At 40.3% G+C, this 21,011-nt stretch overlaps 1 protein-coding gene across 1 annotated transcript; it reads left to right on the forward strand.

Annotated features, from left to right (window-relative positions):
* Positions 1 to 1,514: 1,514 nt before the first annotated feature.
* On the forward strand, positions 1,515 to 19,681 carry si:dkey-33i11.1 (sialoadhesin). The gene is made up of 20 exons (XM_046043979.1): positions 1,515 to 1,636; positions 10,256 to 10,337; positions 10,442 to 10,507; positions 11,345 to 11,443; positions 11,687 to 11,798; positions 11,890 to 12,035; positions 12,162 to 12,282; positions 12,401 to 12,537; positions 12,787 to 12,909; positions 13,143 to 13,289; positions 14,010 to 14,115; positions 14,509 to 14,672; positions 15,040 to 15,189; positions 15,385 to 15,516; positions 17,264 to 17,345; positions 17,494 to 17,536; positions 17,782 to 17,868; positions 17,993 to 18,126; positions 18,605 to 18,730; positions 19,208 to 19,681. The coding sequence occupies exons 3-19, from the start codon at positions 10,459 to 10,461 to the stop codon at positions 18,705 to 18,707; spliced, it is 1,935 nt and encodes a 644-aa protein (XP_045899935.1). The 5' UTR covers positions 1,515 to 1,636; positions 10,256 to 10,337; positions 10,442 to 10,458; the 3' UTR covers positions 18,708 to 18,730; positions 19,208 to 19,681.
* Positions 19,682 to 21,011: the final 1,330 nt, after the last annotated feature.

A 21,011-nucleotide genomic window follows, 5' to 3' on the forward strand; every position in this document is an offset into this window, starting at 1 on the left:
AAGTAACTGAATTCTTGATCAGATAATTAACCAGCAACAATGTTGATAATCAGTTTGTTTTCTTTCTTTCTTGCAATAATGTTGTACATTCTCTATTTCCAGATTCTTAACGAGATTCTTTGGTATTAAGTGATAATAACTTGAACCTCTTGAGCAAAGTCCTTTGAGCTAAACACAATTTCCTTACTTTACTGTGTTTTGTGGAAAAAGCAACTATGCATAATTTTATTCCATCAGCAGCACTTTTACTTAAATAATATAAAAGAGAGCTTTAAATGTGGAGTAAAAACAAAAGAACAATAAATTAAAATAAATAAATAAAAGAAATTCAACTTTCATGGATTCATAAGCAAATAAAAATAGCTAATACAGATTGTTTAAAATAAGAAGTCCCACACTATGCAAATTTTTAAGTCAGGTAGACGAGGTAATGGAACAATATAAAAAAGAACACTGAGCAAAAACCTTTGTTTTGAATATCCCTCGCTGTAAGCTTGCAGTAAACATACTGGCATTTAGACGGACAGTTCAGAAGTGCTTTCAGGAGTTTGTACATGAGTTACATTTACATTTATTCATTTAGCTTGTAATTGCTATATATGTCAGAGGTCGCACGCATCTGGAGCAACTAGGGGTTAAGTGTCCTGCTCAGGGACACTTTGTTGGACCTGGCACAGTGGGGAATAAAACCCAGGTCTCTCACACCATTGTCTTATCCACTGCTCCATCACCACCCCCAGAGAAACAGACAAATCCATCCACAGCCACCTTTCACTTGGGCTGAAGCGGACTGCACCAGGAGTGTCGGTGCCAGTGACCACAGTGAGGAGTGTCAGCAATGTCTGGTTCATTTTCGCACTGCAAAATAAAAACAATCCAATTATGAGGATTATTATTATTAAAAGAAAGCTTGCACTGCATGCTCATTGTTGCCCCCCACATACTTGTATTCTTGTTTATTATTTTATTCATTCACATGTTAGTTTACTTAGTATCTGTCTTGTCTCTTATCTCAGTTCTTAGTCCTGTGTTTTAGTTCTTTGCCTCAGTTCTTAGTCCAAAGCCTTAGTTCTCAGTTTTGTGCTTTAGTTCATGTTAGTGTTATTCCTGGTCTGTGTATTTTTGTTTCATTATTTGATCTTGTCTTGTTTAGGGTTTTGTAGCTTAGTTTATTCTTGTGTTTATCTGCATGTTTTTACCTATTCGAGTCCTTAGTCCTATGTCTCCATGTTTTAGTGTAGTCCTGTCTCCTGTTTGGTCCTGTCTCTGTTCCGTGCCCTGATTTTGTGGTCTTTCCATGTTTTGTGTTTTACTTTGGTAGAGCTGTCCTGGTGTGTTCCTGTGTGCTTTACTTCCTGTTTTACTTTGTAGTATTCAGTTCTCATGTGTCCTTGTCTAGCTTTGTTTCCTGTTGTTGGATTACCTGATGTGTTTCAGCTGTGCTTCCCTCCCTGCTCATTTGTCTGTGTATATAAGCCCTCAGTTTTATTCAGTCTTTGTCACATCCATTATCGTCTATGTTGAGTGTTCTGCTGTGCTCTGTTCCCCCCGATTTCTGGTTTATTCCCTTGTTTTGGATTACTCTGTCAGTGCTTCTTGGATTCCCCTTTGTTTGGACATTTGCCTTGAGCTCCATGTAAGCCGGTCTCAGTTTAAGTTTTGCCTTAATAAATATTAACTGCATCCTCTCACCTTTTAGTCTGCATTTGGGTCCCCACCTCAGTCTGCACTCAGCCTTACCCATGACACTTGCTGAGCTTCAGCAGTGGGATACTAGCTGTGTAAGTTAACTCCTGACTGTGACGTTACAACCCAAACTCACGGCCCAACCAGGCGGAGAACAACAGAAGCACGTGTATACATTTACAGCTGAGGATCGCGGCTTACTTTTGCTAGCCTTCAACTCAACAATCAATCATGATTTCAATTAAATGCTAAAGTTTCTGTTACCTTGTCTGTGGTCCGCTCCATGGACTATAGACTTTCTGATCAGATGCTGTCATGCTGTTGCGGTAGGCTACATAAGTTGTTGTTTTCTTTTAGTTTCAAATAATCCCATATTTTGGACACTTTCTTGTTCGTCCCTCGCTATTTTCTCTCTCTTCCTCCACTTTGCTAGGTTTTAAAAGCTAAGGAGGGACGTGTCGTAGACACTGATTGGCGTTTACAGTCACCAGTGCGCGCCGAATGTGTGTTTACACCCCCTCCCCGTCATGCAGACTCTGTGCGGACTGGTTCCAGCTCTCAGTGAGTGAACATGACAGCGATACCAGGATCGAGCACAACCTCCAAGACCGACAGAGGCCACTTTGACCACTGTGAATACAGTACCGAGGGGGTTTGCTGGGTTTGGCCCCTGGCACCCCAGGGCTGAGTAAGCTAATAGAATCGCTAGCAGCACGACTAACTGACTGAGCTAACTAGCCACAGAGAGTCAGAAAGGCTACAGTTAGCAGTTTAGCAAAAAGTAAAACTATCCATCAAGAAGCTTAACTTACAATTGCTGTACAATTGTTTATGTCTTGCTCAGGGACGCATTGGTGGATTTGTCATAGTGGAAATTGAACGCAGGTCTCTCACACCAAAGGCATGTGTCTTATCCACTGCACCACAACCAATAAGTATGCTCATTACTGTATGTAAGTGCAATAAAATCTTCGCAAGTAAAAAGCCATAACTTCATCAAACCTGCTAAACTGCAAGATATTTCCTAGAGGAAAATCATTACTTTTGCCCTCTTACACTAGGCCACTTTCATCACCCTACTTTATTTATTGTATGCATTAAGCTATTAAGAGAGGCTTGTGCACTCTAGTTTGAAGTAAGTACAATCAGAGAGCAGTAAGAGTCTGTTTTAATGCTATATTTCATGTTTGTTTAGTACTATGGCTGCCCACCGTCACTACGCTTGAGTATGCGCTGTGACTGCTGTATTAACGTGCCTGGCTCTTTGGCGTTGTGGTCAAGTTGCATGTTTGGTATCCTGTAGACCTGGGTTCAAATCCTGGAGGGGTGACTGCTCTTGCCTTTCTGTGAGTACAGACCATAAATTAATAGGTTCTTCAATGGAAATTGAATTTGTTATGCAAAAATAATAATTCCCACGCTAATCGTGAATCATAATGCAATATGTCGTAATAATTGGCAATTTCATGTTTATACCTGTTAAACTTTTATAGCACTATTGTTGTATAGTGAATTTTATTGTGTCCCTTGAGGGGAAAAAAGGTCAAAGAACAGGTACAATGGCAAATTGCTTTAAAGCTGATGGTAACCCATAGTGGTATCTGTTAATGAAATTCTTACTCTGCAAAATCTATTCATATAAGGTAGCTAGCCTAGCTTTCTCTTATTTTTATTTTTCAGATTTATGCATTATATGCTATGGTCCAGTGTTGGTAAATAACATTTAAGACAAGTTAATATTATCATTAGTCTTTGTTTACACACACGTCAAAATGGTTTGCTTAAAACCTTTTTAAATTGGACAAATTCAGATTTTTAAATCCCAAGTCAACCAAAATGATTTTCCCATCTACTGTAATATACCTCCAAGGCAAGATCTGGCTGATGCTAATGATAGATTGAGTTTAGTTGTTTTTACAAATATTATCATGTTGATTTTAAAATAAATCGATAACGAACAGAAATATGTATGAACCAAGCCTGGCTGAATTCCAGTCACACTTCATTGTAAAAACAAAGGGGAAGTGGATGTATCAGTTTATGACTTTTAGACCTTTTGTATGTCTGTTATATCAGTTGAAAGTAATCAATCTCTCTCTTTCTGGCAAGCCAACCTTCTGGCATCTTCAGAGGACACAGGAGACTACTGATTCATTAAAGCAGGGTCTTAACAGTGTTAAAGTCTTAAATTTAATATTCTAAAACTAAGGCCTTAAAAGTATTAAATTGCATTTACAAAGTATCAGATTTTGTTTGCAAAGGTCTCAAATTTTTTTCTTGTCCTTTCGGAAGATTAAATAAATACCATAACATCATAAATAAATACTTTTTGTGAATGTGACTTTACAATTTACTCCATTTGGTGTGACTTGGATGTTATACGGCAGTACAGGTAACTTTTTACTGTTTATGTCAATGTTTAGCTTTACGCTATGGACTGTGGAGTGTTTGCATGTGCTCTGGCATCCAAGATCTGGCGCGAATACGTCAGTTGTTAGGAAAGAAAACTAAATGTCTCTGACGTGCTACTAACAAACTACCGTTAGCTGGTCAACTCAGAATGGGCAAGTGTCTGAAGTTCAGAAGGCCCGAGATATGCACAAGTTGGCAGACAAGGCTGAGGGCAGTGGTGCTGAGGTTAGATAGGCCTACTTGTTCAGCTCATGTTTATTTACGTCCCCTCTCATTTCCGACATACCGTCTGTAAGACAAGCGGATAGCAGATATATTTAGAATACGTTAAACAATATAGTTTATCTGCTCTATAAAGTTTGTGCTCCTCTAATAATAAAAATGGCATTACACACTCAAAAATGGAGCTACCTGACAAGAACAGTTCTGTACTTACAGGTACACTTTTGAAGAATGTTCTCTTGAAGGTACAATATTGGTCTTTAAGAGGCCAGAAGTGCACCTTTTTACTTACAGAAAGGGTACAAAGTGCTTTCAAACAAAAGTAAGAACAAATTTGTACCACTGCATCCGCAGTTACCTGCAGCAATGGAAAATGTCACTTGCTCCACAGTGAGTGACACTATACAGTACTATCTCTGGTTCTACACATGTGATTGTTGGATCCGTCTGACTTTCTGTGAGCTTTGAACAGGTGCAAGAGGTCACGGGTTCAAATCCTGGTCAAGCCCCCATTTATGTTACAACCTGGCTCGTGTGGGCAAGGAAGATAACACAAACTAGATGGATTTGGTAAAGAAAAGTTATTTATTTGTAGGGTAGTACTGACGCAGTAAACCGTAACAGAAAAAGGGCCGATTGAATGCTAGAGCCTTGGTCTGTCTGAATTATCCATAGCAATCTGAGCGTGGAGAAGAATTTCATTAACGCCTTCACAACTGCACTAGCATTAATCTTACGGAGGGGGAATAGCCTCAGGGAAACGACTGGTGGCGCACATGACAGTAAGCAAATACTGGTTTCCGTTTTTAGTACATGGTAGGGGACCAACACAGTTAATTAGCACTCGCTCAAATGGCTCTCCTATCAAAGGAATAGGGTCCAATGGTGTAGGAGGAACAGTTTGGTTAGGCTTCCCTGCAATCTGGCATACATGACAACACCTACAATGTTTAGCAACATCCAATCTTAGTCCTGGCCAAAAGCAATGTCTGAGGATGGTCTGATATGTTTTTGTCACCGCTAAATTTCCCGCCCATCAACTTTCATGGGCTACTGATAACACCTGCTGTCGGTAGCCGGAGGGTAGTAATCATCAAAGTAGTCATCAGCTATTAATGGCGACCATCATTTGCACATTAAGATGTCTCCCCTAAGGATGTAAGCTACTTTTTTACCCCTTGCTGAGTTGTCACTCACAACCTTGGAGAAGCACCTCTTCAGTGTTGGGTCAGGTTTTTGCATTACACTCAGACAATCTCGACTGACTGGAAGTGCCACCCCACAGACTGTCGGCAGATCTGGCTCAGCCAGGAGCGTTCGCTCAGCAGCCGCATCATGAGATGGAATAATGGAGTACTCCACCTCAGTCTCCAACCCCGGTGCACCTGAAAAGGCTGACATAAGTAAGCTGTCAGATAAAGAAAACTCATGGCCCTCAATTTCGTTTTCACGTGCATGTGCACGAGTAACAGCACAAGAGGGAGATATGTTCGAGGATGTGTGCTCTGTAGGCTGTGTCTCATCTCACAGGGGAGCAGTGCTGGCAGCTCTAAGCAAACCGCAACTGGGAAACTAATTAATGGATTAATGGATAGGCTACACTGGAAAAGTTACGGCAGAAGCTCTTGTAATATCCAGCCATACCTAAGAATTGACGCAAAGCTTTATGGGTGGTTGGGACAGACCAGCCAGCTATAGCTTCGACCTTAGCATCTACAGGACGTACTTGACCCTGTCCCACCTGTTGTCTGAGGTAAGTAACTGTGGCCTTGCCAAAGTAACACTTTGCTAAGTTTAGTGTCAGATTTGATTGGGCCAGACGATCGAAAACCTGCTCCAGTACTCTCATGTGCTCATCCCAGGTAGCTGTATGGATTACCAGATTACGTATTACAGTTGTGCAACCCCGATAACACAGTGTCTACTAACCTCTGGAAGGTAGCTGGAGCATTGCACAGCCTGAATGCCATTACAGTGTACTGCAGTTAATTTAGAGGCACGGTCCGTTGAAGGTACTTGCCAGTATCCCTTCAACAGATCAAACTTGTTTACAAACTTGGCTGTACCCAAGTTGTCAACACAATCCTCCATTCTAGGCAAAGGATAGGAATCTTGAATAGTAATCGCATTTACCCTGTGAAAATCGGTTATGAACCATCAGATTTAGCCTCCAGCAGGCATGGAGGGCTCCAGGCGCTCGCGCTAGCTATAGCTAACTAGTTCTATAAAAGGTATTCTGCCTCCTTTTTCATCACTTCAGGCTTCATCTGTTGCTTAATAGGCCGAGTCTCTTTCACCTCTATGTCATGCCGCAGAACATTTGTACAGGTCGGGACATCATTAAAGAGACAGGTGTACTGACCTACCAGACACAACACATCCTGCTGCTGCTCAGCAGTCAGGTGTTAAAAGTGAGACGGCAAAGCTGCCTTAGAGTTGGGGAGCAGAGCACCCTGGTGTGCGGGGGTACGCGTCTTTAAATTATCAGATGTGTCCGCTAACTCTGTAACGATCAGCGTGGAGACCGCTACCTCAATTCTGGCAGAGTCTGGATAAGAGGCTGGGACGGTACAGTGCTAGAGGAATCTGCCTCATTATATGTTATCTTCGATTATGCGTGGAAGAGACGGCATGGTGCACATTTAGACTTTCGAAAACCTGTTTGAAAAGACCTGATTGGAAATTAGATTAGAAAGAGTGACAAATAAATAAGCTCCTCCATTCGCTGGCTTTGTTAACGTAAAATCAGCATCGAAATGTCTGGCACAAAGCAGAAAGTACCAGTTTTTAGAATTACTCAAATGCTAATTTCAAAAACTTTTTCTACACATACTATATATAAATATGTTCAGTCGGTCTTTGCTAAGACAACATTTATGCCGCATTCCAGACCGGTCGGAACTGGGAAAGTTAAAATATCCGACTTTCAACCTCAAAGCGTTTCGGGGGCATGGTGGTGCATGACGCCAAATATAAACAATAAGGGCAGTGGTGGCCCAAAGGTTAGAGAAACGAGCTACCACCACTGAGGTGCCCTTGAGCAAGGCCCATAACCCCAACAGCTCCAGTGGAGCTGCTTAGTGGCCAGCGGATCAGGCTGTGATTGTACTCCAGGTCCAGGTGTGACTGTGTAAAGGTGTGAATATGATCAGGTTCTTCCTGCAAAAGAGAGGCTTTCTCTCAATGAAGCTCCTCTGAATAAATAAAGGTTGAAAAATATATATATAAATGAAAGCTACAAGCAGCATTGGTCTGGCCCTCGCACATGTAGTGCATCGAGGTGTGAGGTGGCCGCGTGCTCTGCCAGTGTGGCTGTGAATTTGCCACGGGCTTTGGACGCAGCACAAGGGTGGTCATCACTTCCTGTGTCCCCTTTGTTGAGTCCAGATTGGCGAGGAAGGGGCAGGCCAAAAAATTACCAATTTTAATATACAGCAGATTCCATTTGGAAACTAATTATAATAGAGACCAGGGTCCATTTGCAAAAATAACAATTTTAATGTACACCAGAGTCAATATGAAAACTACTAATTATAATATTCATCAGAATCCATTTGGAAAACGATTAATTATAATATAGACCAGATTCCATTTGGTAAACTACCATTTTAATACACAGCAGAATCCATTTGGAAAATTATCAATTTTAAAATACAGCAGACTGCATTTGGAAAACGACTATATAATAACAACAAATGATAATATACACAAGACTCCATTAGGAAAACTACTGATTATAGTATCTACCAGAATCCATTTGGAAAACAAAAATTTTAATATAATCCATTTGAAAAATTACCAATTGTAATATACGTTAGATTCCATTTGGAAAACTAATTATAGTATTCACTAGAATCCATATGGAAACGACTAATTATAATGTACACCAGACTCCATTTGGAAAACTACAAATTTTAGTATACACCAGAGTCAATATTAAAACTACTAATTATAATATGCAGCGGAGTAATTTTGGAAAACTACTAATTTTAATATACAGCAGATTCCATTTGGAAAACTTCTAATTATAATAGAGACCAGGGTCCATTTGGAAAAATAACAATTTTAATGTACACCAGAGTCAATATGAAAACTATTAAATATAATATTCACCAGAGTCCATATGAAAACTATTAAATATAATATTCACCAGAGTCCATTTGGAAAACTACTAATTATAATCTACACCATTGATGTGTCCAAAGTGTGTGATTATTTCAAGCTTAAAGAAAACAACAACTCTGTAATGCTGCAGTCTTTCCACCGTAAAACAAAACTTATGTAGCCTACCGCACTAAACGAACCGTGACTGAGGATAATAAACACAAACGGAGATATTTGTTTTTGCAAAAGAACACCTCAAATATGTTGGACAGTTTAATCAGGAATCATATTAATTAATAGGCCTTAGGCATTGAAATTTACTCTCATAAATAAGGTGAACAGGAGGACAAATTACATTTAAATTGATGCAATTATATTTAAACTGATACCATGTACGCCATTTTTGGCTTTTGGGCGCACATACAATTTTAGTGAGGATTCCATGCACAGTTTTATTAATGACACCCCTGGTCTATCATGAGACAAGGTAAAAGTAACAGCAACTTTAGCATTTAACTGAAAGGATAGTAAAAGTTAGCCGCAATCCTCAGCTATAAATGTATATGCTTTTGTTATTCTCTGAATTTGGGTTGTAACACCTTATAACTGTTTCCAAATAACTTTAGAATTTTGTCCTCATTGTCTTACAGTTGAGTCAGATTAAGAAAGCGTTATAGAGCCAGTATAGACAGAAGGAATCATAACAACCATTGTAGCTTAACATTTTTGCATGTGAGTATTTTATCAAGACACGCTTAAATACGTACGCCTCATATAACGCTCGCCAAGCAGCTAGTCCAACATGCCCTCAAAAACACCCGTGGGAAAAACACTGAGTTGCAGCACACACTTCTCCTCTCCCTTCGAAACACTAGCTACCCTCCAGGCAGTCAGTGGACATAAAGTTATTACTGTGATGTAGAGACAGAGCTCAGTTAAAACTTTTGTTGTGAAAAATACTTTTGTTAAAGATTAATAACTCACCACTTCGAAATTCTTACTGTGCTTTCAGACCAAAAGTGAAGCGAGCATTCAGGGAGGTGAGTTTACATACAAAGTCAATGCCGCAAAGACGGGCAGAGCCGCGATTTGTGCCAGCGACGCAAAGGCAACGCGAAGGCCTTCGCCTGAGTTGAAAATGTCCAATTTGAGCGAATTTTTGCTGGTTCCAATCGCCTTCTCGCGAATGTACTCACGCAAGGAAAGCGTCGCAAGGATAAAATTAGCATTTAATGTTATTAATGTAATGTAATGTAATGTAATTTAATTATAAAATGTAATTATTATATTTAAGTTAAGATTTACTCAAAAATATTATTACCGATACTTAAAAAGTCTGAGAAAATCAGTTTTCACAAATATTTTGAGTTTTCTGAACTTATTTGGGTTTACAGTGACAAAGCACTGTCTCTTTTGTTGTAATGTCAGATTGCTTGATAGCATATTTTACTGACTTTGAGTATTGTGTTCCAGATGTATCATAAGTGTGTCACACATACTGTAAAACAACAGCAGGACATGAGGTCCTGCAGCCAGGTGCCTTTCCAAACGCAAACTGCTGAGTTTTGATTTAGAAGAGACAATTGTGAAAGTGACAACATCACAGGGATGTCACATTTTCACAATAGCACAAAGTAGGAAACCAGACACATTACACCATTGACCTTAAAACGCAGTTTCAGAAGAAGTGGAAAAAAAGTGACAATAGAAACAGTTCAAAAGAGGGGATATAAGAAGGTTTAGTTTTTTTCCTCCTCCTCCTGCTCCTTCCACTCCTCCTCCCATCTCCTGCCAGCTGATTCTAATCACCAAGCAACTCTGACCACTACAGAAAATCACCTCCATCATTGTTCGGGTCGCACGCATCACTCAAACCCTATTCTGTCTGAGGTGAATGAAGATTCTTTAAAAAGGTGAGTGCTTCGCATTTAATCAGCTGGATGGGGTTTATCCTGATAAATATTTTGTTCACCCTTCTGTCTCCCTGTGCTTTTCTCCTTCTCCGGTGACATTACAGAGCTTGTGTCAGCGGAGATGTTGGCAGGTGCATTAGTTCTGGGCACCATCCTTACAGCTTTACCAGGTAAGCGAAAAAACCAAAGATACATCTGAAATTGTAACTTTGTTTAATCATGAGGTGTAAAACTAAACAATGTTGAACAAGGTTTTAATACATATTTTTTATTTGTTAAGGTGATGAGAGACGAACTGGCAGGCTCCCTAATTGTCAGATATTTATATTATATTGTAAATATCTCATAAGTGTGTCAGACATACTGTGAAACAACAGTCAAAACTGTCTGACTTATTAGATTCATTATGCACATAAGGTCCTGCAGCCAGGTGCCCTTGCCTTTACGCTCAGGTTATTTATAAGTATTGATTGCCTTTTGTGCAAGGTAGTCAGCCAGGCAGGCAGTTAGCAGCAGAGGACGACGCTGCACATCAAGGCTCATTCTCACTGCTTCAGTTTTATGAGTCACTCTCTGAGCTGATCAGAGCTGTGGTTTGACAAGTTTTTCTCCGAGGAGCCACATTGACGGAAAACTTTTACTTGTGGGCAATTACATTTCTTTTAGTCTTCAAGTATGTACACCCTAAACCTTTGGTAGACTACTTTAATGGCAAGCAATATGTGGATGTGACAGCCAGTAGATATATGGATTCTTATTCATCTGGAGCACTGAACTAATCCTCGATAAAAACAGCAGAATAAACAGCAAAAAGTGTGAAAAACCTGCAGAGTGTAGAAACAATCTTCGTCTATTTGCGTGGTCTGCTTTGCATACATTTTTAGGTGGAGCATAACAAATGTTTGGTTTTATGATTTTAGTTTGCTCCTTCTTAACTGTGCACATGAGTATGCACTTGTAGCATCTGTTTTTCTGGCTGTTTATGGTTTTGCACGATTGTCCTGCAGGTATCCAGAGCAGGTGGAGTGTGTCATTTTCTAGGAGGGAGATCTGCGTGTGGGCAGGAACAACTGTCACTCTGCCCTGTCGTTATGACTACCCATCAGGTATGAAATCATTTTATAAACCTCCTCCATTCTATTTTGTTATTTAATTTTTGTATTTTAAAATATCTACAATGATTAGTTAAGGCAACAAATGCTGTGGTGTGTCCTAGTTCCAAGCAATTAAGGTGAGCTCAAAAACCTGAAGCCTTGTTTTCCTCCTCCATCTTCATCATCCATACAGTGTTCCTTGCATTAGTTGCTCTCATTTAGAAAGACTTTGTTTTGCTGGGTTTTCATTCACAGGTCACACTGTGAGGCGGGTCATGTGGTTCCGTGTGTCTTCAGAAGGTCACAGGGAGTTCACTCACCACACTGACCCGAACGAGATCAGCCTGTCGTACCGTGGACGTACCCGGTAGGAGAAACATACAGTGGTGTTTTTTTTAATATTTGAAATAATACGTAAATGTGAAATAATCCATAAATGTATGACACGTGGGTTCCAGCTACATTGGGGGCAGCTATTCCAGCTGTTCAGTCCAGATTCGGTTTGTGAAGTTGAGTGATGCAGGCCAGTACCACTTCAGGTTTGAGACAGACCAGCCGCTGGGGAGATGGACCTCCCCTAACACCATCACTCTCGATGTAACAGGTAGGTTCATCCAAACCAAAACTGCTGTCTCAGCTACGGCAACGATGTATTTGGTCACAAAAGTGCTGCACTGGGCTCATGCAGCCAGTGTTTTTGTGCGTGTGTAAATGTCTGTTTGTGTTTCAGACCTCCAGGTCCAGGTGCATCCAGCAAGGCCCGCCAACATGTTTGGCTTCGGAGAGACTGTGTTTGTAGGCTGCCAGGCCAGCGGATGTGCTGCTCCAGGAAGGAGCCTTGCACTGTACAGGTTTGTTATAGTACATGTGAGTGTATTATTGGTTAACCAGATGGTGGTTCAGAGCATATAGTGTGGTTAACATTTAAAAAGCACAGTCTGTTACATTGATATGATGCTCTGCACACAGGAATGGACTAAACCTCGGCTCCTATGAGAAATGGATGATTATCAACCGATTTGACCAGCAGCATGCTGGAGCATATGCCTGTCGACCAATCCCACCACAGAATGTCCAGTCACCATCTTTCTCCCTGGCTCTGGGACGTGAGTAATCTCAACCTATCATGCCGACCAAAGCAGCCACAATACCTGCTCACATCTTTCAGATGGTGAATCTGGAGCTAGTGTTGTTCTGACGTGTTTTATTGTCGGGACACAAAAACAAGAAACACAAGTAGCTAAAATGTTGAAAGGTAGAGATTTTCAATATACACATGCCTACTAATTGTCCCATCTCTGTCTCAAATATCCTTCTTTTCTCTCCCTCCTATTTTCATTCTCTTCCCCATCCAGATGGTCCTCGCTCAACTTCCATAGCGGCCTTTCCGGAAGGGGAGGTATCAGAGGGGGGGTCGGTCACTCTGACCTGCAGTAGTGATGCAGCTCCACCTGCAGAGAGCTTTGCGTGGTTCAAAGGTACAGGATGTTTCCGTGCTGTGTTTATAAGATGACACTTGTACTTGTGCACATTAACTGGCTGTATCGTGGATATGAGCTAACTGGTTGATGTTAGTGACATATACTGTAATGTGAATGTTGTCCTGCAGTTGGATAAGTGAAAGTCCTTTTATTAAATTGTTGAAGGATCCTTGGATCCTCCTTCCAAATGTGTGCACTAATCTGCACGTGTGTCTTTGTCTCCTCTCCAGACATGGACAGTGGCAGCATTCCAGACAGTTTCAGGCCTCAGCTCCGCCTCTCCCTCCTCAAATACACAGACAGAGGAGAGTACTTCTGCGTAGCACGTAACTCGCTGGGGACAGACCGCTCCAAACCACTTCTGCTCAATGTCACTTGTAAGTTTGTTGGATGTTTTCATCATTATCACAGGCAGGGTGTCTTTGCTTTCAAACTTGCACAGTTTAGAGTCCAAACTTTGTGCTTGGTTCAGAATTTAATATGGAGAACAAGAAACCTTTAAGTTTCTATCTTAGGTTGTTGTTGTGTAAATCTGACAAAGGTTAGTCTGGGTTAAACTGATCAGGCAACATCTCTATTTTAAACTCTAGTCATGATGCTAAAAATCTATCACATGGATTCAGCAGGAAGTGATACAAAATCAAACTGCTGATTTAGTTTTACTTTACTTTTACTTTTAAGAATATGCATTAAGATGAAGTAGTGTGATTCATCATCTAATCTGAATCTAGTCTGCATCAAGTTTTTCTAGGCAAACATCAACACATTCACTAGTTCCACCTGCTCAGATATGAGATTTGGGGAGTTTTCACTATTGGTTGATAATAGTATACTATGTTTTTCCTGATTCTGCTCCTATTAACATGGCAACTTTCCTTCATTCCTAAAACTAAAAGCTCCGAAGGCTACATCTATATGTCATATCTCCCATATTTACTTGTGATTAGTTCACTTTATCAGCCACATAGCACGTTTACTAGGCACCACTCAACTCCACAATCTTTTTTGTGAGGCATTTGCTCACTTAATACACTTGAAATAAAAATATTATTTTATTAATAGTAAATCTCTTCCTGTTTGTCTGTCTGTCTCTTTAGACTCTCCAAAGAACACACGTGTGCTGCTGAGTCCTCCAGGTGACATCAGAGAAGGCTCATTTGCAAACCTGAGCTGCGTCAGCCAAGCCCACCCTCCTGCCAACAGGTATGGTGAATACCTTTTCTCCAGGTCTATCAACAAGCTTTCAAATAGTAATACATGGCATTAAGTTTATGCTCATGGCCTAACCCATAGAAGTTTTTTTGCCGTGTTTGTCAGTATTATCACGATTCTTGCATTTGTCATTACCATCTTGAAATGTTCTCTTTTTCTTTCTGATGTCTTGAGAGAACAGACTTTCGCTTTCCTTTAACGTATTATAAAAAAGGACTGGGCAAAATGGACAAATCCATTTAAATAATGATAAATATTCTCCTATATATTAAAAAAAGAACAAGGACATTAAGGACCAAAGAATATATTATTGCAAAGTTCCCAGTCCTATAATCATTTTCATCATCATCACCATAATCATCTTCACCTTCCTCCCTCCTGCAGGTATGCTTGGTATCGTATCCTAGGTGATCAGGTGTTGGCTAAAGGAACCTTCCAGAACCTAACGTACCCCCTAGTGCGTGCTCACCATGCTGGACAGTACTACTGTACAGCGTGGAACCGCCTCGGACACCAAACCTCCCCTGTTGCTACACTCACTGTACTGTGTAAGTCATGGGTGTGTTGTTTGTGTGTCTATGTTTGTGAGGCTCTCATCTCCTCCCCTCTCCTCTATTGTCCTCTCCTCTCCTCTCCTCCCCTCCTCTCCTCCACACATCAGTACCTCTAAAGTTTCAGAATGTCCATCTTTCCCTTCAGTCTTGTACTTTTAAACCTAAATTTAATACATGTAATAATCAGCATTGGATTTGAACATGGGTGTTCCCTCAAACTCCCCAAACATTTTAGCCCATGGTATCTCCAAACCTTAACATTTTTCATGCAGTACAAATTATTCCCATATTTGCGGAACATAATTTACATGACAAAACCTCCCTTAACCCTCTGTATCTGTCTTTCTTATCTTCTCTCCAGACCCTCCTAAGAACACCTCAGTTCTGGCTCGTCCCTCCAGTGTGGTGGATGCTGGTCGACCTTTGACCTTGACCTGCAGCAGTCAGGCCAACCCAGCAGTGGACAACTTCACATGGCATCGCTTAGCTCTGCACGGGGGCTCTGTACAATGTTAGCATCGTAAAAATGTGGTTCCTCTCAAGGTTACCAAATCATCAATACCTTAACTCTAATACCTGTGGTAAATGTTTGTGGTAAGGTGTTGTTCTCTGTGTGCCTCTGGACTGTCTGCTGGTTTGTATCCTTCAGCACTCTCTGAAACAGTAATTATGTCATTTCCGTTTCTGTGCTCCGTGCTCCGTGCAGCTTGGGGCACCAAGTCCGGTCCTGTCTTCACCTTCTCAGAGGTCGGCCCTGGAGAGAGCGGCCAGTACTACTGTGAGGCCAGGAATCGAATCGGAGCCCACAACTCGCCTATCCTCACCGTACGAGTCAGAGGTACATAATGATTCATGCATGGTGTCTAATCTTTCAGACTGCCTGTCTGTCTGTGTGTTTTGGCAATATTTAAAGAAAGCACAGTAGTAGAATTCAAGAGTGAAAAATCCCAACAACTATCGCCATGACATTTTGTCCAGACATTTATGTTCTCTAGAGGATGAATCCCCCTGGCTTATCCTCCAATGCCACCGTAAGGTTCACATTTGTGGTTTTGATTGAAATGTCTTTAAAGCTATTAGATGGATTGCTATGACATTTGGTTCACACATTGATGTCACCCTCAGTATAAATGTAATAATTTTGATGACATCTTAACTTTTCATTTAGTTTTTTTTAGTCATTTTCATCATCAGGTCAGAGTTTGGGGGTTTAATACCAAATTGCTTCAAAAATAATGTCATTCCCATCAGCCTCAGATGTAATTTGTGTTTTGTGCAAATTAGCAAATGTTAGCATAGCTAACATACTAAACTAAGATCCTGAACATCAGCAACATTATACTTAAAATCAGCATGTTAGAAACGTCCATGTGAGCATGTTAGCATGCTAATGTTAGCATTTAGCTTCACAGGTCCACTATCAAGGCTTTTGTAAAGACCTAGACCAGCAAATGCAGCAAACATTTGAAAAACAAACGTTCATGAAGTGGTTGTATACTGAATTACTTATATATACTTACAGTATCCCACAAAAATGAGTACACCCTCACATTTTTGTAAATAGTTTATTATATCTTTTCATGTAACAAATGACACTTTGCTACAACGTAAAGTAGTGAGTGTACAGCTTGAAACAGTGTAAATTTGCGGTCCCCTCAAAATAACACATCACACAGCCATTAATGTCTAAACCGCTGGCAACAAATACTGTGAGATACTGTATATTCACTGGCAGCAGCAAGTAGCAAAAAATTTTAATGTGATGGATAACTGTGCAAGTTTGGACACTTGCAAGAAGAATGAGGATACTTTCGCTGCAAGCTCTTTAATATCATTGCAACCTTTGAGACAAAAAAATGTTTTTATGAGTTGTGAAGGTGTTAGAGTATCATCCACAATCAGTCAGAAGGCCTGTCATGGTTCATCTCTGTTCCACCCCCATGCCCTTACTGCAGGGGGGTGTACAACGATTTTTTTCTGGAGACATGGTGTGTGCCGTTGTCACTCACAGAAGTGTAATGGAAGAAATGAACTGTCACTGATACGTTTAGTGAAACACCTCTTCTTATATCTATATTTCTGATTATGTCAGATTATGAACCCAAAAACCTCCAAATGTTTCTCTGAGATTATAGCAAAAGGGATGTTTCCATAGGTTTCTGTGATTGAAATCATGAGTGATGAAACCTCCGTGTCACTATCGCAGCATGAGGTCCGGGCCCTAGTCTTGGTTGTGTATGGTCCTATGGTTTCTGACTGTTTTTCTATGAGTCATGGTGAGTCATATGAAGCCCTATGAGTGGCGAGCAAGAGATGAGGTGTTGTGGAAAACTACTATTTGAGTCTAGACAGCTGAAGAAGTGGAGTTAGGTTTGGAAATCAGAACTGGAAACACAAGTCTCAAGTCTAGACGCCTGCAAAATGATGCACAGCTCTTTTCCTGTTCCTCACTTTCCCTGTTTCTATTTTTCTATTTTTTGTTCTTTTTTAAGCTTGCTGCACTTCTATTTTTATTCATCTCATGTTATTTCTCATTCCCTGCCCTTTCTTCATGCTGATAATCTTTGTTAACCTCCCACTGGCAGGTCGTCTTAAGGTCATTGCTTTGGCATCTGCAGTAGGCGTGTCTGCTGGACTCATCACTCTCACAGTGGCCATTATGATCAGGTGACAGGAAGCACACTGCTATTTAGTCATTGCTAAATGGCCTATTTCTTTTCTCTTCCACATAATTTTAAAAGAATGTTTTTTTCTTGTTCAGGTAGGAGTCATTATTTGGTTATGGTTTGATAATATTGGCCCTGTTTCTTCACAGTAAGAACATGCACAGAGTAGACATTGAGACAGGAGAAAACAAGGTACGGTACTTGTTCTTCTATTTTTCATCTTTCAACTTTAATCTCAGTTTTTGTTGAACCTGCAGCTCAAAGTTCAAAAACATGCTTTTACTACTTGACACAACATCCCACAATAAAGTCAGGATAGTTTCAATGATGTGCCATTGCCATTTTCTCAGTTAAAAATTACCCTCAGTTTTACTCTTTCCTTTCTTCTGTGTGTGTGTGTGTGTGTGTGTGTGTGTTTGTTGTGTGTGTGACCCCAGCGCCCATCAGTGACAGATGACACCATGTTCTATGAGTCAGCCCAACAGACCTTTCCAGTGAGAAAGGGCAAGATGTCCGACATACCGGTACACAACTCTGTGCTCAATTAGAGTCTTTTTATAGCTAATAAACTAATAACACAATAATTACAAATTATTGCAAATTCTCTGAATTTGTGATGTATCTTTTTGTGTGTGTGTGCACGCACAGGAGGAGCCAGAGGACTTGAGTGACAGCTCCCACCCTGCCATCGTTCCTCTGAAGGATGCCCCACCAATCACAGAAGTTGAAAGTCACAGCCCCGCCCCCAACTACATCACTGTCCACTACTCTAAGATGTCCAGGTAAACACCACCTTACTCTGTCTCTGTCACTTTCTCTTCTCCTCTGACCCCTCTCCCTGCCTGTTTCTCTTCCCATCTTCCTCCTCCTTCCTTTTCTTCACTTGGCAAAATTCTGTTATTTTCTGTCTTCCATGTACACCATCTGTCTCCCTCCAGAGCTGTCAACCACAGCAGCAATCTACTGTTTCATGCTTGCATGCCACACATTTTATTTTACAACTACATTGGCCCTTTTGCTTTCTTCTTTATCTTCCTGTCATCACCTTCCCTGCACTCCTTGTCTTTTCCTTTGTCTTTGCTCTCTTTTGTGATATCCAACACGTTCTCCTGTTTATGAGAGGACAGTAAATTTCTCATCCCAGTTTTGGACGTTGAAAACATTTTAATGGTTCTGGAGCAAAATGTTTTTATGATTTGATGTGAGTCAGATGTCCAGACGGACTCATATGGTTGCATTTTGTTGTTGATGTTGGATCAGTGCGGATCAGGTGCAGGTCCACAGCTTGCCACTGGGTGGTGATAAAAAGCCGAAGGATTCTTCCAAAGTTGTTTACACTTTACTGCCCCAGCCTCGCCACTGACCGGGAGAAAAAAGGCAAATCAGGTGTGAAACATTACAGTGCTCAGTATCTGAATTTACAAACCTCAGAGGTACTGTTTCTCTTTGTCTGTTTTGTGCATTTTTTACATGAAATTTTCCCTACATAACTTTATATATTATATACATGGGAGTGTGTCAGTACTATGATCACCCCACACACAGTAGGATTCCTAAAAATGTAGGTTATACAATAGTCCAGCAAAGTTGTGACTCTCAAACAAAATCATGCAACAAAAAATCAATTAACAAAAGTTTAATGTTCAGAGTTCACCTGTTTAGCTTTATAATGTACCACAGGACATTGAAGTATGTCAGTTGTGCAGTAACCAAAACCATGCAGGAATAAAGAACCAAAAATGTAAACAGTTAAATCACATGATAATTAAATTTTTATGATCAAATTGTGTTGGTTTTTTTATCTAATTATTGCATTCAGTTGTATGCTCTTGTTGTCCTATTCTTCACTGTTCTTTCCCACAGCTGAACAACACATCAGCCTTCTTCATGTGAACCGTTCACTTTACTTCCATTCACCCGGAGAGGATTGTGGGTCAGGAAATGACTGCTTGTGACCTCTGACAATGCCATACGCTGTTCCAGGTCGGACTTGTTGTTATGGATCCTCCACAGTTCACCGGACCATGAGGACAACATGTGGTCCCGGAGCTGCTGACCGGGAGACCAGCTCCTAAACTGTGTTGCATGTCCTTTTTTTTTCTCTTCGCATCTTACCACCGTGTGCTGCCTGATGAAGCAGAAACACTTCCAAAACAAAAAAGTGAAAACATTTGCAACATTTTGCTTGCGTTCATATTCACAGTACACGCTGGATCTACTGCTGCTCTTCAGTTGGTGGTTGACAGTGAAATTTCCAACTAAGTAAATGACTACATTTATCTACATCTGGTTGCTACAGCATCATTTGCATCCTCTGAATAGTGATAATCATTTGTATTCAAACATAATTGTCTCCAATAAAAAGATGTGTTAGTGGCAAAACCCTGTAGAATATTATTTTACATCTATCATGCATGAAACAATGTTCTAAATTGTTAAGAGGCTTATTTTGATTGCTTATGCTGCAACATATATTCAGCTGATATGGCTTGCTTCCGTTAAACATTTTAGTCTTTCCATTTTGCTGTGGAGTAAGCAAAGCCAGCAATAATGCAAAGTACATGTCATAGTTTGTTATACACACGAAAAATAAGACCAACATACCTATCTTGTAGCTTGACAGTGTTTAGCAGTTTCTTTTCCGCAGCCTGTTGAGAGTGAGAAAGCTGCATGCCGGCTGTATTTAGAAGGCTTCAGTAAATGGTTTTGGATGAATTTAGACCAGAAATAAAAATTAGATTTTCTCTTTTAGAAGTAATTATGTTTTTCAGGCTTTGTAAAACAAAACATCTTACAATCATTTGAAGCACCCAAACATGTCCTATTTACTTAATAGATTCTTTCATATCAGAAATAGTGACTTACAGTTATCTATTTTTGGTAGTGAAATTTTACATCTCGCACCTCAGACATGATCTTACAAAATGTGGGGAAATGAAACTGCTGCATTTTGGCAGTTTTGAAATGACACTGACGAGCAAAACAACCACACAATTACTGTGCACATTCTGCTTCTTCCATTTTTCACAACAACACATCTCAATATTTTTTACTTATTCTTTTCTTGTCACTCAACTTCACAATCAGTTACTAAATCATTAAGCTTTTGTTTTGTTTTTCTGAAATCTTACTCTCTAACCTGCATGGTGCAGTGGAAATGTTTGTTGCAATAAACGTGTCACTATCATGTAGTTATTGTGACATTTCCTCTCTTGATGTGGAGCCACAGTGGAAATATTCTAAGTTAGAGTTCAATTCAATTAAAGACAACAATAAAAGTGTGCTTTTCATGATATTACAACTCATTCTCTCTATTATCAGCCACCTCATATCAGGTAGTGAGGCACTGAATGGAGCAGAGGAGAAAACAAGAACAAGCGGAGACCAGATTTGGGACAATTAGGTTTGTGCACAATGTTTTACTATGATGATACAGTGTAAAATACTCTTTAGACCTGCACAATTTAAGGCCTATTGATGCTACCTGAAAGGCATAATGGTCAACACATTATACATTAAACATATGAAAACAGAAAGACTGCTCCTGTTTAAAATTAGTGTTTGTGAATCAGGCATAGTTGCATTTAGTCACAAGTTTCTTATTGTAACCCATCAGTGATTTGCATTCCCTCCATCGGTTGCATAGACCAGTAACACCACCCTGTGG

This window comes from Micropterus dolomieu, linkage group LG03, assembly GCF_021292245.1.
Source record: "Micropterus dolomieu isolate WLL.071019.BEF.003 ecotype Adirondacks linkage group LG03, ASM2129224v1, whole genome shotgun sequence".
Lineage (NCBI taxonomy): Eukaryota > Metazoa > Chordata > Actinopteri > Centrarchiformes > Centrarchidae > Micropterus > Micropterus dolomieu.

What these genes read in the sequence shown, in the direction of transcription:
- si:dkey-33i11.1 (XM_046043979.1), top strand. Translation starts at nt 10,459, where the DNA reads ATGTTGGCAGGTGCATTAGTTCTGGGCACCATCCTTACAGCTTTACCA. An exon ending in GCACGGGGGCTCTGTACAAT is followed by an intron (nt 15,190 to 15,384) that starts GTTAGCATCGTA and finishes TGCTCCGTGCAG; the next exon opens with CTTGGGGCACCAAGTCCGGT. An exon ending in CACTACTCTAAGATGTCCAG is followed by an intron (nt 18,127 to 18,604) that starts GTAAACACCACC and finishes ATGTTGGATCAG; the next exon opens with TGCGGATCAGGTGCAGGTCC.